This window comes from Sander lucioperca, chromosome 16 (genome assembly GCF_008315115.2).
Source record: "Sander lucioperca isolate FBNREF2018 chromosome 16, SLUC_FBN_1.2, whole genome shotgun sequence".
Taxonomy (NCBI): domain Eukaryota; kingdom Metazoa; phylum Chordata; class Actinopteri; order Perciformes; family Percidae; genus Sander; species Sander lucioperca.
Genome location: NC_050188.1, coordinates 13530313 through 13545537, shown reverse-complemented (window position 1 = coordinate 13545537; position 15225 = coordinate 13530313). Strand labels below are relative to the sequence as shown.

At 40.9% G+C, this 15225-nt stretch overlaps 1 protein-coding gene across 11 annotated transcripts; it reads right to left on the bottom strand.

Annotated features, from left to right (window-relative positions):
- Positions 1-893: 893 nt before the first annotated feature.
- trim46b (tripartite motif containing 46b) lies at positions 894-14835 on the bottom strand. 11 transcript variants are annotated; one of them, XM_031296042.2, is made up of 12 exons: positions 14466-14835; positions 11282-11540; positions 10830-11019; positions 10055-10253; positions 9548-9694; positions 8901-8996; positions 7506-7759; positions 6417-6538; positions 5829-6167; positions 3614-3843; positions 3253-3320; positions 1896-2322 (listed from the first exon to the last, which is right to left on the bottom strand). In XM_031296042.2, exons 1-12 carry the CDS (start codon positions 14556-14558, stop codon positions 1896-1898), a joined length of 2424 nt encoding a protein of 807 aa, XP_031151902.1. In that variant the 5' UTR covers positions 14559-14835. The 11 variants fall into 11 exon arrangements, 9 of the variants coding, with proteins under 9 accessions (XP_035849144.1, XP_031151902.1, XP_031151904.1 ...); XM_031296044.2 differs by lacking the exon at positions 14466-14835 and adding an exon at positions 13574-14071; XM_031296045.2 differs by lacking the exon at positions 14466-14835 and adding an exon at positions 13331-13567.
- Positions 14836-15225: the final 390 nt, after the last annotated feature.

Here is a 15225-nt window from a genome sequence, read left to right as displayed (position 1 = left end):
GTCAGAGGCCATGTAGGACTAAAGGGCAAGTACTGTATTTTATGTTATTATGTGAACTTTTTTATTACATTTGTGTAAACAATAAAGTTTGATTCATGGTAATTCATACACATAAACCCATGCATACATAAAAGAGACCATTTGGCAGGAAATGCTGTTCTGTAGAGTTTAAAACTTGGCATGAATTTAGTCTAGTTTTACTTGATGGTTGTCAGATCAACCAACATGTGCAAAGGTTTGTGTGCTGCTATACGAGTAATTTATTATCATGGCTATCAGTAACAATTAATCAAAGTGTGGTAATGCATGTGGTTATAGTTTTTTTTAAATGATTTTAAATTCTTCCCCTTTTCTGAATATTATTGTCTCATAGCACCTTATATATCATACAGCATACCTTTCAAAAGAATAAAAAAAAAAAACTTCACTGTAAGCAAAGCCAGAAACTGGTAATTGGAAACATAAAAACAAAAAGGCAGGTAGTATACTTCCATAAAAGTAAGAGATTCATAAAAGTAAATCTGTAGGTTTTAGGAGGATTTTTGGAAAACGATGCCAATTTTTCCAGTTTCCAATTTTTAACAGCACATTTCAATACCTCTGTTTGCCAATATCTAATTAGCTATTTGTATGGAAAATGGGTCCAATTATTCATCTTTTCAACTGAAAATATTCTGACCATTAGAATCTCTGCGGTGTGTTAAAATGAGGTTGGGGCTAACTCTGGTGTTCTATGTCTTGCTGCACTCTAGTGGTGAAACAACAGTAAAGATTCATCCTCTCAGAGAAGCATAATTGAATGGTTTTTAACGGTTTGAATGGTTTTAAAACTGGATGGAGCAGAATTCGAATTCAACAGTAACAACAACAAAAAGAACCCAAAGGTGATTTAGTAATTTAAACAATTTGCATTTATTTAGTGTTTATTTCTTTAATCCATTTTCTTTTGCAAATATTCTGCCAGCAGGTGAAGTTTACATGGATTTAATCTGCTAATTGTTTCATAAGAAGCACTGCTCATTAATTTACAATCAAGCAAGGTTTAAAAAAAATCAAAAGTATTGTTTGTGAAACAAAACATTTTTTTTACGGTCAGCTAATGAATCAATGCTGTTATCAGTCAAACCACACACACACCCATGCGCAAAGAGAAGCAAACACACACATACTATACATGCATACACACACACACACACATCAGACTCACAGCAATGCACAAACAGAACCGCGGAAACTAGTGATTAGCTGTGCAGCAGAGGTATAATTGGAGCTTCTAATTACAGTACTGCCTCATTGTTCCACTCTATCTCTAATTTACCACATTTACATCCCAGAAAAACAATAACTTTGGTTGGGATCGTAATGGGCGAACGACTGGAAAGTCTTCACCAACAGTAAAGAAATCTGTCTGGTTAAACACAAGTTAAGTTATAGATGCAATAAAATAATTGAGGCCTTTTTTTGCTCTCATAGTGTTCATATCTCTAAAATATAAGAGTTGCTAAGCTTTTAACATTAAGGACATGGAATAGCTGAGTAAAAGCTTCTACAGGAAGGACGACATTGTGTGCTGCTGTATCTACATTAGCTTAATAAATGCAATATAGCCTGGCTACAAGTGCAAGCATTAAATATATAATTACTTATTAAGTGCTGGATATACCAAACACTACTTAAGCTTTAACTCTTGCAAAACTGCACGTAACAAAAATGTAAGAAACTTAATTACATTGCATATCCGTTGCTATAGAAACATTTTCTTGTACAAAGAAAATTAAATACAAAACAAAATCGCTGAGATGTCTAACTTTTCGCTCTAGCTGAGTAAATACTTCACAATTACCAATTACATTCCAAATTACCATATGAGCTCAGATTAGCCGTCAGTTGTTATTTCAATTAGAGACACGGGGTTGGATGGTTACCCTTCTGACCGGAGTCTGATCTGCATTGCGATTGGCTACCAGCTCCTGCAGCTGCAGAGCCCCGCCACCAATGAAACAGAACGCCGGGCACACGGGGCCGGAGCAATCCACATGACCTTCCCATAAAGGCCGCAGAGAGTGGGCATCATAGAAAGTGACGCGACCTTTCTCAAAGTCAAGGCACACTCCGAGTCGGGGCGGCAGCGGGTAGGTGTGGCCTGTGGGTGAGGAGGGGCCGTTGGTGATGGGGTCTCGGATACCGTTCCCATGGCTACTGTGGTGATGGTTGTGCTGGGGGAGGTAGATCTTACCCATCCCCATAGTGAGGAAGCAGAATGGTGGAGCAGAGTCCAGAGCATCCTCTGCTCCGCTGTCATGGCCGCTGTCTGGGTCGTAGCTGGAGAGAGAGCACAGTTTGAATAAATGATGATGTAAGCTTAGGATTGGTTGAATGCAGATTGTATTTCACTACATTGTACTGTACAATTGTATGTGACGAATAATACAGTTTCTTCTTTTTCTTCTTAAAAAAAACAATTATTATGGATGATCATAACCTGGTCTCCCTTCCAAAGGGCCACAATATAAATCTGAGGGGTTGTGACAATATTCCCACTTCCTCATACCCATTCATTGCCATTCTTTTCCAGTCCACCAGATGCCCTCTGACTTTTTGTCTGTCCTATTCACCTCACTCCCTCATCCAGCCTCTCCCTCCTGCCCTGCAATAGTCTCACATTGCCAGACCTATCGCCACAGCCCTGTGGAGTAAGGTCTGGCTACACCACACATTCTGGGATGGGAGAAAAAAACACTGTGGGTGGGCATTTCTTTAAACCAATCACCATCATCTTAGGCAACACTAAGTTCTGGACACAGCTACCCTGGCTCTGCAAAATGGTCTCGGGAAGGAATTTGTTTTGGTGGAACATTTGCACCCCGAAAAAGAAAACGCCACATACAATATTAAATTAAGTTAAATGTTCACACAAAACAAGACTTGGGTGAACTTTTTAAATTAGTTGGATACATGGTCAAACGTAATTTGCTCTTACAGTGTATCGCCGGCGTGGCTCACACACCAGATGTCAGGCTTTATCCTAGAAATGAACTTCTGTTGATCCAGAGTAGCCCTGCAATAATCCATTTTCCTACAGTCCCAGTCACTTGACTTGTTACCTGCCTGTTTTTGAACCTTGTCCAAGCTTGTAGAGCTATCAAACAAATGTAGAAGAGTACAAAGAAAAAAGAATATTTCCCCCTGAAATGTATGCAGAAATAGAAATACTGGAGTAAAGTATCTTTACTACTACTACGAGCTACTTACCGGGGACTGGCCATGTCTTGTGGGAGGTGAAACCACTCCTGCAGTTTGGATTCCAGACCAACTCCCACCTGTTCCAAAAAGAAAAAAAGCAATCAATTTGTAATTAACTAAACATTTATCTTGTAGCAACTTTCACCTGACCGATTGGTCTAGTTCTCTATTTTCTTATTATACGTAGATAATTATAATAAATATATATAATATATATTCAATGCATATTTACAGGACACAAGCAGTAAATACTGCAAATATCGATCATTACCTTCCACATACTGCATTCCACATACTGGGCAGTATGCACTAATAGTATGTAGTATTCAGTACATAAAATATGTAGAATGTACAACTAGCATTTTCTTACCTTCACAAGGTAAGAGCCAGGCTCCACTGAGCATGCCCAGTAGTGCCGTCCCTGTGTAATAGCCACATCCCCCACCAATAGGTCTGAGGTCAAGTGACAGGAAGTGAGAGCGTGGTCAGCGGCCTGCAGCAGGGAGAGACCAGGGACGCTGCGAGCACAGCGCTGCTCTTTACTGACTACTAGTCGGTCGGCATGGAGACCCCAGCGAGAGTCCAGGTAGAAGTTGAGCACTGAGAGGAGACGGGGAGAGAGGACACAGCAGAGAAAAGGAAAGGGAGAGGAAAATAGAGAGGGGAGAAGAAGTAGACATGAAGGGAGAGGGAGGACAAAGAGACAGCTGCATTCAGAAATTACATACAGGGGTTTTAGTAGCAGCAGGAGAAGTTTGGGAGGCGACAGAGGGCTAGTGGTAAACATTTACAGTCAGAAAGCAGCAAGGAGAAGAGAAATGAGGAGAATACGAAGCAGTTGAGAGGAGAAACTAGGGGGAGAGGAACAGAGAGCAGGCATGCACCTCCTCCCAGCAGCACTGGAATAGAAAAGGACACTCATCTATAAATTGATGACTCAGGGAGTACAATACAACAGGTATCACAAAAAAGCTCTGGCTGTGGGGAGTGCAGATTTTTCCACAATTTACAGAGGGAACATACACGATAGCAAAAAGGAAAAACTGCCTACAGGGACACAAGGAATTCACTCAACTCAACTCGACCATTTAAAAGCCCTGGATCTGAATCCGATCCATGTTGTTAAGCCTGACGCCTTAACAAACTGCAAACCTCATCAGCGCTCGGACAGATCTCGTTTTAGGAGGTAGAGTGGGAGGCAGAGGGGAGAGTGGATGTCTAGATGGGGGTGGAAGAACAGAGGATGCATGGGATGACCACAAAGAGAAAGAGGAGATGAGTATGGGGGTACAGAGGGGTGGTCAAGAGATATGAATGCACTTCTTACGTTTCGTAGGAGGCATGTAGGTTGGCAGCATGGAAGGAGCGCAGAAGGAGATGACAAGTACAAAGCTGTGAAATGGAAATAATACATGAGAGAAAGATGAAGTAAGAAAGTGAGGATGTGATAAAAGTGGTGGAGAAAAATTGGAGAAGATGGGAATGGGCAGATAAGAAAGAGAATGCATTATTAACTGCTCATCATGGTAACCATCCCATATGCTTTTTTAAATAATAGTAGGTGTGAAGAGATGAATGGCTCCTGGGTGACAGCGACTACAGCTTGCTGTGTAGATATAATGAGATTTTTTTTTTGTAGTTGTCATACACTTGTCACTGGTTTAAATGGCGTTAAGTCATTAAGGCAGACTTGCATAGTTGGGTGAAAGATAAGATAAAATAAATGCATAAAAGAGACACATTCGGTACACTTTATGCAGGTGGGCAGTGATCCTTCTGACTTCCTCTTCTTCAGCACAGAGCAAGCTAAAGTATAATCCCAGTTTACTGCTAGGTCTTATTTTCACAGTTTTGGCCATCTTTCCTCTTAGTAGAAATAAGATTGTAATCACAAATTGAATTGCTGAGATCTGGGAATGCACTGACAATGCTAAAAAGAAAGAAGGAGGCGAGAAACAAGCATACATGTTTTAAATAATACCCACAGGTTTGCCAAACCTATTTGGAAGAATTCAAACTGTAAAAGTGATTATTGTATTCATCCATTGCATTTTACAGACCAACTTTGACAACCTTTTTACAGTCATCGACAGTCTGTTTTAAATGCATTTAGCCATATAATGTGGACAGGAGAGGCACGCTCTGGGATTGTCAACTGTTTCAACCCATGCAGACAAAAATTATTTGATTCCTCAGATGTCCAATTGTACTGTGATGTTAACTGTTGGACTGTGACTGACAATTACTTATTATGAGTTACCTCATCCACCATGGTTTGCCTCCAGATTGAGAATGTTTTGATGAGGGGATTTCTGTTGGGGTGCAATGATTGTGCATTTTTGTGATCACCGGCCTCGTAAACCTCAGGAACTCTACAATCTTAGTTGATCACTTTTTTTTTTTTAAAGATCTGCTCCCTAACTTTGTTATATCGCCCTCAAATTCCACAGTATTACCAAACTACAGCAGAGTTGGACCCTTTTATACACCTCTGTTGTTTGGGTGCAGTTTCCCTGTGGCAAAATCAAAATCTCTCTGTTTACCTGTTAATGAGGACGACCCAAAAGTTCTGTGTGCACTCTCACCTGGTGCTGGTGGGGTGTGCAGGTACACCTCCTCGCTGTACTCCCCGTAGCCCGCCTTGTTGCAGCCTCTAACCCGTAGCACATACACGCTGTCCATCTCCAACCTGTCAATCACAGCGCTGGTCCCACTCACTTCATCCAATCGCTGCCAGCCCCAGCGGGCGGCCGACAGTCCTCCTCTGATCCCGCCTCGACCCGCTCCTCCCGGTACCACACCCCGACGGCGATACTCGACGGAGAAGTGCCAGGCGGGTGCAGAGTCTTGGGGCAGTCGCCAGCATAGGAAGAGCTGGTCATAGGCCAGGGTACGCTGGGTATCAATCACTGGAGCCAGTGGAGCTGTGACAAAAATGGTTTTAATGTAGTAGTTTTACTACCACCTTCACTTCTTCTAACATTCACTTACTATTTTTCATGGCATCTCTGGTTCATTAGGCAGTATGAGGGAGAAAAGAAAGTTATCAAAATGAACTTTCTTCTTCTTCTCCTCCTTTCTTCCTTCCTTCCTTCCTTATCGTGTTCCCTTCCACTATCTCCAACCCCACCCTATCCCTTCCTCCCCCTTTCTCCCATCACTCCCCTTCTCACCCTGGATGAAGTTCAACTCTGTCAGGAGTTTGAGTTCTTTGGAGACATCCAGCTGGAAGTGTCTGAAGGATGGATCAGCAGCCAGAGTGAAATGCTGAAGATTCTCAATTGCTTTGCTGAACCTGGTGCAGCAAAAAGAAAAAAACAGGGAAAGTTTAGAGAAATAAAGGAGGAACAGTGTTTACATGATACCTCCATCAAGATGGGTGGGAGGGTGAGACAGACTGATGAGGAGGGAGGAGTGTATGATAATCTTTCAAAAATAAGGCTAGCGTCATTCTATGTTTTTCTTATGCCAACAAATCCCATGAAATGACAAAAACCAGCAATGCATCTCTCAATACTTTCAGACTTCCATACCATGTCTGTGTCACTCAATCCCAAGCACACTCAATTCTATTAAAGACAGTTTACACATATATTGTTTTATTTGTAAAATAGTAAAGTAATTCTCTCAAAGAGCTGGGCACTGTAGTTTTTAGCAAACTTAGCTGCGGATTAATACACATTTGGTGCACTATTGAGTATTTATGAGAGCAGGACAATGTACAGTATGTGGGATTGACTCTAAACAAACTGCAGTTAATTGTAATGAAGGAACATGTCACCCAGTGTGACAGTGTGGCCCATTGATTTAGACTTTTTGTAGTTTTCTGGTAAAAAGTGGAGAGACAAATAAGATTATATATATATATATATATATATATATATATATATATATATATATATATAATGTGTTGGCTATGCAGGCAATACTTGTTAGTAGGATCAGTTCATTGCTGCTTTGGCTTTTTATCGGCTTTGTTGACTACTATTTGTTGAATAAGAAAAGACTATTTCTGTTATTTATTGGGAGGGGGGGCAATAGTCACATCTTCTTTCACACACATCCACTTGCCTAGGGCTTATCAAGTCATCACTCTTGATATGAATGCAAACAGAACAACAGCTAACTGATCACAAACTAGATGTGTAAAACCTGTTCTAATGGGAAAAGAAACTAAAGGAACTAATAAAGAAAGACAGAACTGATCTGAGATCTGTTTAATCGAGACAGAGAGCGATGCCAAAGATAAACAAATGGAAAACCTGTTATGAGTCTGGCGAGCAGCCTGCACAAAGCAGGGCTGGTCTGTTTCTTTCAACAGCTCTTGCGTAAACGCCATGAGCCCTGCGTGTTCCATCAAGCCCCGTCTCTCCGCCACTTGAGCAGCCAACGCCTCGCCTCGCTTCTTCCGTGCCTCTTCCAGAGCCTGGGTGAGCGAAGCGTGGCGCTCGGCCAGAGCAGCCGTCAGATCCCTGATGCTCTGAGCCAGCTGCTCTCTGGCTGACACACCGTTTACCTGGTGATGAATAACGCAGTCGGACCAGTTCAAACATTTGAAAACACCCAGCTGATTCTAGCCTTTAAGTTAGGTCGATACAGAAAGCCTTTTTCAGAAACAGTTTAACACAACATTATCAAAGTACACAAAAACAAATTAAAATAATAAAAACGAGCCTGTGTGTGCCTTTGCATGTGGCATATTCTGATTCTGATTCTGATATTCCAAACTAGTATGTTATAATGGACAGATTACTGCTGTGCACTATAACATTAGGATACATAACAATGTACCAGCTGGTTTTTATTTATTTATCTGCATGGACTAAATCTTAAATAATGTGATCAATCAATCAACACATTTATAACTACGCAATAATCTGTGATACAAAACACAACTAGGTTTTGCATGGCTGCACCTATTTACAGTATAAACATCATTATTAGTATATTCGCAATGAATACATTATTTACAACACACTATAATGTAGTTTTGACAGTGTCTTTATTAATGTATTGTTCAACAACTACGCTATAACTCCCTCCTCCTGTGAAGCATCAATTACTGGTGTATAAAGAGATAATGAATAACAATATAACATATAATAATTACATAACCAACAGTATGTCTGTATATTTCATATTAATAAGTATTTATTTCATATTTATTAAGCATATGCATTTATACAGTATGTATTTATTTATAAATACTTCTTCACTCTTAAACATTAATAAACAGTATTAAACACACCTATAAATAGTTGTGCATATGTAAAAACTGTTATGAATCATTAATTTCCTGTTTATTCACTAGTTATGGATGCTTCACAGGAGCACTTATAGCCTACTTGTTGATAGATACAATAATAAAGACTTAAACAAATCTGTATATATGATTACAACTACATTATGGTGTGTTATAACCAATGGGGATATAATATGGGGATGTTTTAAATAATGTGTTACCAGTTTAACAATTGGGAGTGAGGTCCCAAAGGAAAGTGTGAGCAAACACGAGTTAGAAGTCCGTCAAAGAAGCTGGTAATAAGAATCTACCGACAGGAACCTTGACAGTTTTATGGTGTTTAGCTGCTGACTGGGGTTAATTCCATGTTCAGCAACATTTTGTCAGTCAGCCCAAGTGTTGCAGTATTAATTACCTCAGTCTGAGTGATGGAACTCTCCAGCTGGGTAATCTGGCCCAGAACTGTGTCCTGGTTGGACAAAATGTGGTTCATCTCCTTCGTAATCTTCTCCTGTCAAATAAACAGCAAAAACCCAACATACAGACAACAAATACACACCAGACAGCTTAATTGTTATACACAGCCGTACATTAACTCTGCAGCAGCCCATACTGCTCTATACTACTGTACGTTGCTTGGTTCTGATACGTTGAAAGCTGCTTTTTAACATTTTTGAAATATTGCAACTGCATCAGTTGATCAATGATGTAGTAATGAAAGTAATACAACTTTAAATGTTAGAGAAGCAAATATCAAGCATGCATACTGTTGAGTAAACATAATTCCAAAATTGAGAGATCATCCTTTACTAACATAAAAGTATCATTTTAAATAATGTAAACACAGAAAGCGTTTAATGATAAACATAAAGCAAATGTTTTCCCTTAAAATGTATGTAAAAAGCAAGTTTGAGAATAGGATTAGCATTCATATGAAAAATATGTTCAATCTTACATGTTTATTTATATGTTATTAAAGTATTTTTTCAGAACTATACCATTCTTTAAACCTTTCATTTTGCAATACATTTAGAGAAACCCAGTCCAGACTCAGAGTCGTACCTTCAGGGCTTGGTATGCGTGGGCCACTGGCAGGATTTTGTGACCGGTGTGTATGCGTCGCAGTTTGCAGAGAGGACAAAGCAGCCGCTGACAGGACCTACAATAGAACTGTAGTTTCTCCTGGTCATGCTCCGGACAGGTCAGAACCTGAGGACAAGAGCCAAATTAAATCTAAATTTCTTTATCTGAAACACATTTTACCTCAAGGGAGACAGAGTAGATAATTATGAGGATGTTTATGTATATTTATGAAACATCACAGTGCCACATGGCCAGTCTTCTGTTTAAGTCTTAATCAGCAGTCAGAGGGGCCCGAATAACATAGGTATAAAGCAATTTATTGTAATTGAATATAAATGTATACACACATATTTTTGTTCCTGTTCGTTGTTTCATCTATGTGGTTGCATGATCAGATAATAAAATCTGACTTTTGTGTTCAAGTCCCAAAATAACATATGTGTCATATTACCAGAGCTCGAAAAGCACTTTCTAACAATGTCTTACCTTTGGTCTGAAGTTGAGCGTAGGCTGGATATGTTCATGTTGTGCCCGTGGCGTCCCCCACGGGTGATACAGCTTGAAACACTCATTACAGAAATTGGTCCTGCAGTCAGCGCAGCCCTTGGTGGCCTCCAGAGCTTGAGGAGGCTTACAAAACTGACACATCACAGCCACACTGCCCAGACTCACTGTGTGTCTGTACCTGGTGATGGTGTGGAGGGAGAGCAGCAAGGGTAGGAAGAATACAAGTATTGTTTTAGCCTTTAGTTTTATGGTTTGTTCCATTGTGATTAAATAACTTTGTATAAAGAGTGATCTGCCAACAAAGAAATATCAAATAAAAGTTAAAGTCAAACGCATAAAACAATTATAGACATGAGCAAAATTCATATCAAAGACAAATGAAAGGTTGTAAAAACGTATAAAATGAGAGGGCAAAAGGTCCACAGTGAGAGAGTAAGACAAACAGTATTGAATAGGTGATGAAGTGAACACAAAGCTAGTTGACTATTGAAGCACACAGTTAGCCTTGGTAGCTACAGTATGTTGCAGTGCATGCTCTGCAGGATTCTTCAACAGCTCAGCTCCTGCTGAATAATTAACCAATCCGAATTGGACACGTTCCCAACGTCTCAGTTTTTCATGCCCATGTCTACTATTCGTGGACATTTGGCCCCAGACATCAAAAGCACTGAAGGACAAGATCACTGTGTGTGTGTGTGTGTGTGTGTGTGTGTGTGTGTGTGTGTGTAAGTGCATGAGTGTGTGCGGTTCCTACCTCTCGACTATACGCTCCAAGGTGAGGTTGCGCAGGCAGTCTGCAAGGCCCCTCTCTCCCAGCTCCACATCTCGGCCGCAGGGGATACAGGGGAACATCATCACCACAGGTGGGCCCTCCTTACGGCGTCGCCCTGGATACGTCCCATATCCTGGAGACCGGGGCATGGATGGTGAAGGCGGGTGGGGACCTCAAACCAAGAAGAAAAGCCAGTTATAAGCAGAGGGAGACAGAAAACGACATGAGAGGATCTATTTTCCCAACATAAATATTGCATATTGATTTTGGTCTGACAGTGAAATCAAGGGAAGGCTTAGGTGTAATCCCATGGTTTGCATGTCAAAATGCAATCCAATGCACTCACATAAAAAATATATATTTTGTATCTACATAAGATATAGCTATCCCCCTCAACAGATTAAATTGATAGCAAATTAAGAAGTATTCCAAACCTGCCCGCAGCACGCGGTCAATAGGTCGCTGCTCAGCTTTAGGTGTCCTTCGGGCCTGACGGGGTGAGCGGGTGTTGGGTGTGGAAGCTGGGGAGTTTGGCTCTGGGGGAAGATCTGGAGGCGGGTAGCCGTTTGCCACTAAGACCTCCGAGGCACACATGAGGCAGACGCTGTGCTGGCATGGCAGGACGACAGGCTGTTTAACAATGTCCTTACACACAGTGCAATGCAGCTCATGCTCCAGGCTCTTCATGTTAGACTGTCAGGGGCAAAGAAGTGAGTAGTTATGCACACAGAGAGGAACAAATGTCGCAATTTAAACCTTTAAGGGGATTAAAGAATTTTTTTCAATACTAGTGCTGATTATTTTTATTTTCTGATACCAAAACACTACTTTTTCAATGCCTTACTATAAGAAATATACATGTTTTATTTTTTTTTTTACAAAACCCTTTATATTTAACAAAAGAAGCAAACACTTTCAAATGTTGTCTAAGAAGGTGTATAAGAATGTAATTGCCTAAAATTTGCAACATTTTGATTTGAATCAGAAACTAAAAGATACAAGAATATTTATATAATTAGGATAATGCATCTGTCCAGGCACCCAAAGTTTTCTGTACTTGACTGTTTCCAATACCCAGTGCTATGCACACATTTAGGTTGGTACCAAGGAGGAGGTTCTGCATCATGAGATAAAGAGAGAGAGAGAGAGAGAGAGAGAGAGAGAGAGAGAGAGAGAGAGAGAGATGGCAATGTGAAAAGCCCAGACATGTGACATAGGGCATCATTCTTGTTAAATATGGATAAAGACCGTCATTAATTATTCAACAACTGCACAGAGTGCATCCCTTAATTTCGCAGGCCCTATATGAACATGAGCTCTTCAGACAGAAGTCACATCCTTTTGTATCACATGAGATGGTCCAGCATTTTTTCATATTTATGGCATATTTTTACTGAGCACTTTAGGAATACATACTGATGGTACAATGAGGAACAGGACATAATACACAGTGCATTACACATGTAACATAAAGTGTAAGTGTTCAGCGGGAATACATTTTACGTTTCAGGTCATTTAATCAGTTTCACCACATAATACAGATTATTGTATTTGTTTCTTTGAATTTAGAGGAGTGCTACACAAGTATTCCTCTCTGCTGAACCAGCAGCTTTTCTGTAACCACAGTGGTCAGAGCTGGGGATAGTGGGGGGTGTGAAAAGCTGCACCTCTGGAGCAGTTAGCATGTCATAGTCTTGCTCAAGGACATGGATTTGACAGAAAAGGACACACTGGCTGTTGCAGAAACCTGCACTGCCTTCACAGCTACAGTCAGTCTGCCTTATACATAATGAGACGGTCGAAGGGACTTGTTCCTTTATCCATTTTCCTACACTAGTATGTGTGATAATTACTCAGTTTTGTGTTCAGTCAGCATTTGTTAGTGCAGCACAGAAGGTGGAGTATACTTCACTTTCTGTCATTTTGCTAAAGGATGGCCTGCTTTCTTTTGCTTCATGCATGCCCTTGACAAATAACCTCAACCTAAGGCCCAAACTGTTGCAGGGCCAGCGCAGCGGCAGTGCATCTACATCACTGACACTGTGAGTTAACTTCAAAACCAGGACAAGACAAACTGACTGACTGTGCTGCATAGGGGTTTGGGGATTTTGTCACTGTGATGACATGAGATGCAGCATCGGGACAGCTCATCACATCACACCAGGAACCACTGTTAAAATCACTGATTCTGGGGGTGTGGATGCAGCATCATTAGGTAAAAGGAGCTCAGTAAATCCCTGCATGTCCACATGATTTTAGGCAGGCTAAGAACTCACATGATGTTATACAGCTGGGTGAAATTCACACATACAAGTTGATTGATGAAAGCAATATCTTCACAGTTTACATAGTCAAATAAAATAACACAGCTAGCCTACAGACACGTTTGCTAAATGAGACAGTATCAGGCTGCAGCCTGGGAAAAAAAACTACTAGACCCATACTGTTATATTGGATTAATTGGATTAATCAAAATAACCTACTTTCTCCCTCAGTCCGTCTCTCTGTGTCAATCTCCAATGTCAACTCCGGCCTGCCTTTCTCTCCTCCACTAGCAATTTGGCCTGTCGCAATTGCAGGCAATTGTAATTCCAGCAGGCTGTAAAAGCTACACCTCGACAGCCTGTAGGCCTGTTGTATCCATCTCAAATGGATCGTGCGCAATGCTAATGCTGAGCCCGGCGTGGTGAAGGCGTAAAACAGGCGATGCGACAGCGCATCCTTACCTTCACCTGGAATCTAGGCGCCATGGCAGTAGACTACGTGTATATTTCCAGCATCAAGAGAGCGCTGTCTCTTGAAAAGAGGGGAGGGGTTTGAGGCATTACATAGCGAGCAATGAGCCCCTCCGCGTCGGTAAGATAGGGTCTGGAGACGAGGACTATGGTGGCTGTTTCACAGCACCAAAAGATGATGCACGGTATTTCCTGAACTGTTTGATGTGCTGTAACCTGTGCACGAGTCGAGACCTCCAAACGTCAGTGCACCAGGGTATATTGTAACCGTCTCTGCAAATGACTAACGTATTTTAACCCCATAACGACCGATTCTACAAGCAGTACCCACACACACTCTTCTCCCTTGCCTCAGCAGCAGCCGAAGGTCCTGCATCCCGTCTCCATGGAAACGACCATCCCGTGAACCCCCCAAAAAAGAAACGTGTGATTTCAGTCTGCACCCACACTGTTTTTTCATTTGATAATGGTTGAAATACCCTAATGTATAATCAAAGAAATAGCAGATTTTCTTCTATTCCTGACGAGGAATTTAGCTCGAGTCTGGTGTACCGAGGCATTTTAGGACCTCCATTTAGGCTACGTGGGTTACGTGCATCAAGACAACATAAGGAAGGGTTTTCTACAGCAAGGATTGAGGATAGCTGAGGATATTTTTGCTATTTATTTCCCTTTATATCAACAGCTTTTAATGTGGGTGCAGAAAAAACATATGAAGGGCCATAAATGGTCCAGAACGGGAAACGTGGAGACGATCCCAAGCCGTTCATTCGGTTGTCCACTTAAAAATAATGGCTGTAGGCTATTCGAATAAGATTTTTTGAATGACCCTAATTTGAAAATACATCTAGTGACAACACAAACACAGACATATAGTACTTACACTGATACGAACCAATGCTTCCATCGTTGATGTTGCTGTTTTTAAATCCATCTCTGCCATTTTCAGAAAATAGCTTCCTCCTGATTTCATCATCTAGATATACATTGCGATGTATCTAGGCTATACACCCTATGGTACATATTAAAAACTCTTATAGATAGTAAAATATTTGCCGGTTTACCTTGGTGTAGCTATATTCTTCGTTTTTTATTGTTTTTCAAAAGACAGTCGATCTGGACATTTTTACGCACGCAAAAAAACTGGAAAACATCACCATATAAATAAAAAAAAAATATAATATAAAAATAAATTCTAAATGTCTCGTTAATATCAATGTATCTTCACACTAACAGATGCCTGTGGCTTTATTCCTCACCCAGACATCCCTCCCCCAACCCTTCCCATCCCGCACCGGATGCCGGTGGAAGCTTGATGTCAAAGGAGGGGGAAAGCGGCCTGAGTCCTCTATTATAAAACAAATGTGAATCTCTAATCAAATGGGATTGTTTCCTCGAGGATGTAGACCAATATCTTTGACCGTTTACAGTAGTAATCTAAAGGCTGTGAAGACGATGAACTTTTTCAGGATCCCCAGAAAATTAGGCTATATGGTAGCCCTGTAAAGCTAATGGTTAACAAATGCTCCAGGTGAATGTAGAAAGAATACGTTTGGCCACTACGTTGCGCTATGCCTTGGGCTTAACTGTAAACACAGATTGTCACAGTGATTTCCTGCGATGTTTTGTCAGCTGTGGAAGAA

Excerpts from the sequence above, each read along its gene's own strand:
- trim46b (XM_031296042.2), bottom strand. The coding sequence starts at position 14,558 with ATGATGAAATCAGGAGGAAGCTATTTTCTGAAAATGGCAGAGATGGAT. Across the intron at positions 6,539-7,505 it reads GCTCGCCAGACTCATAACAG|GTTCAGCAAAGCAATTGAGA; the intron begins GTTTTCCATTTG and ends TTGCTGCACCAG. Across the intron at positions 3,844-5,828 it reads GCACACCCCACCAGCACCAG|TGCTCAACTTCTACCTGGAC; the intron begins GTGAGAGTGCAC and ends GTCTCCTCTCAG.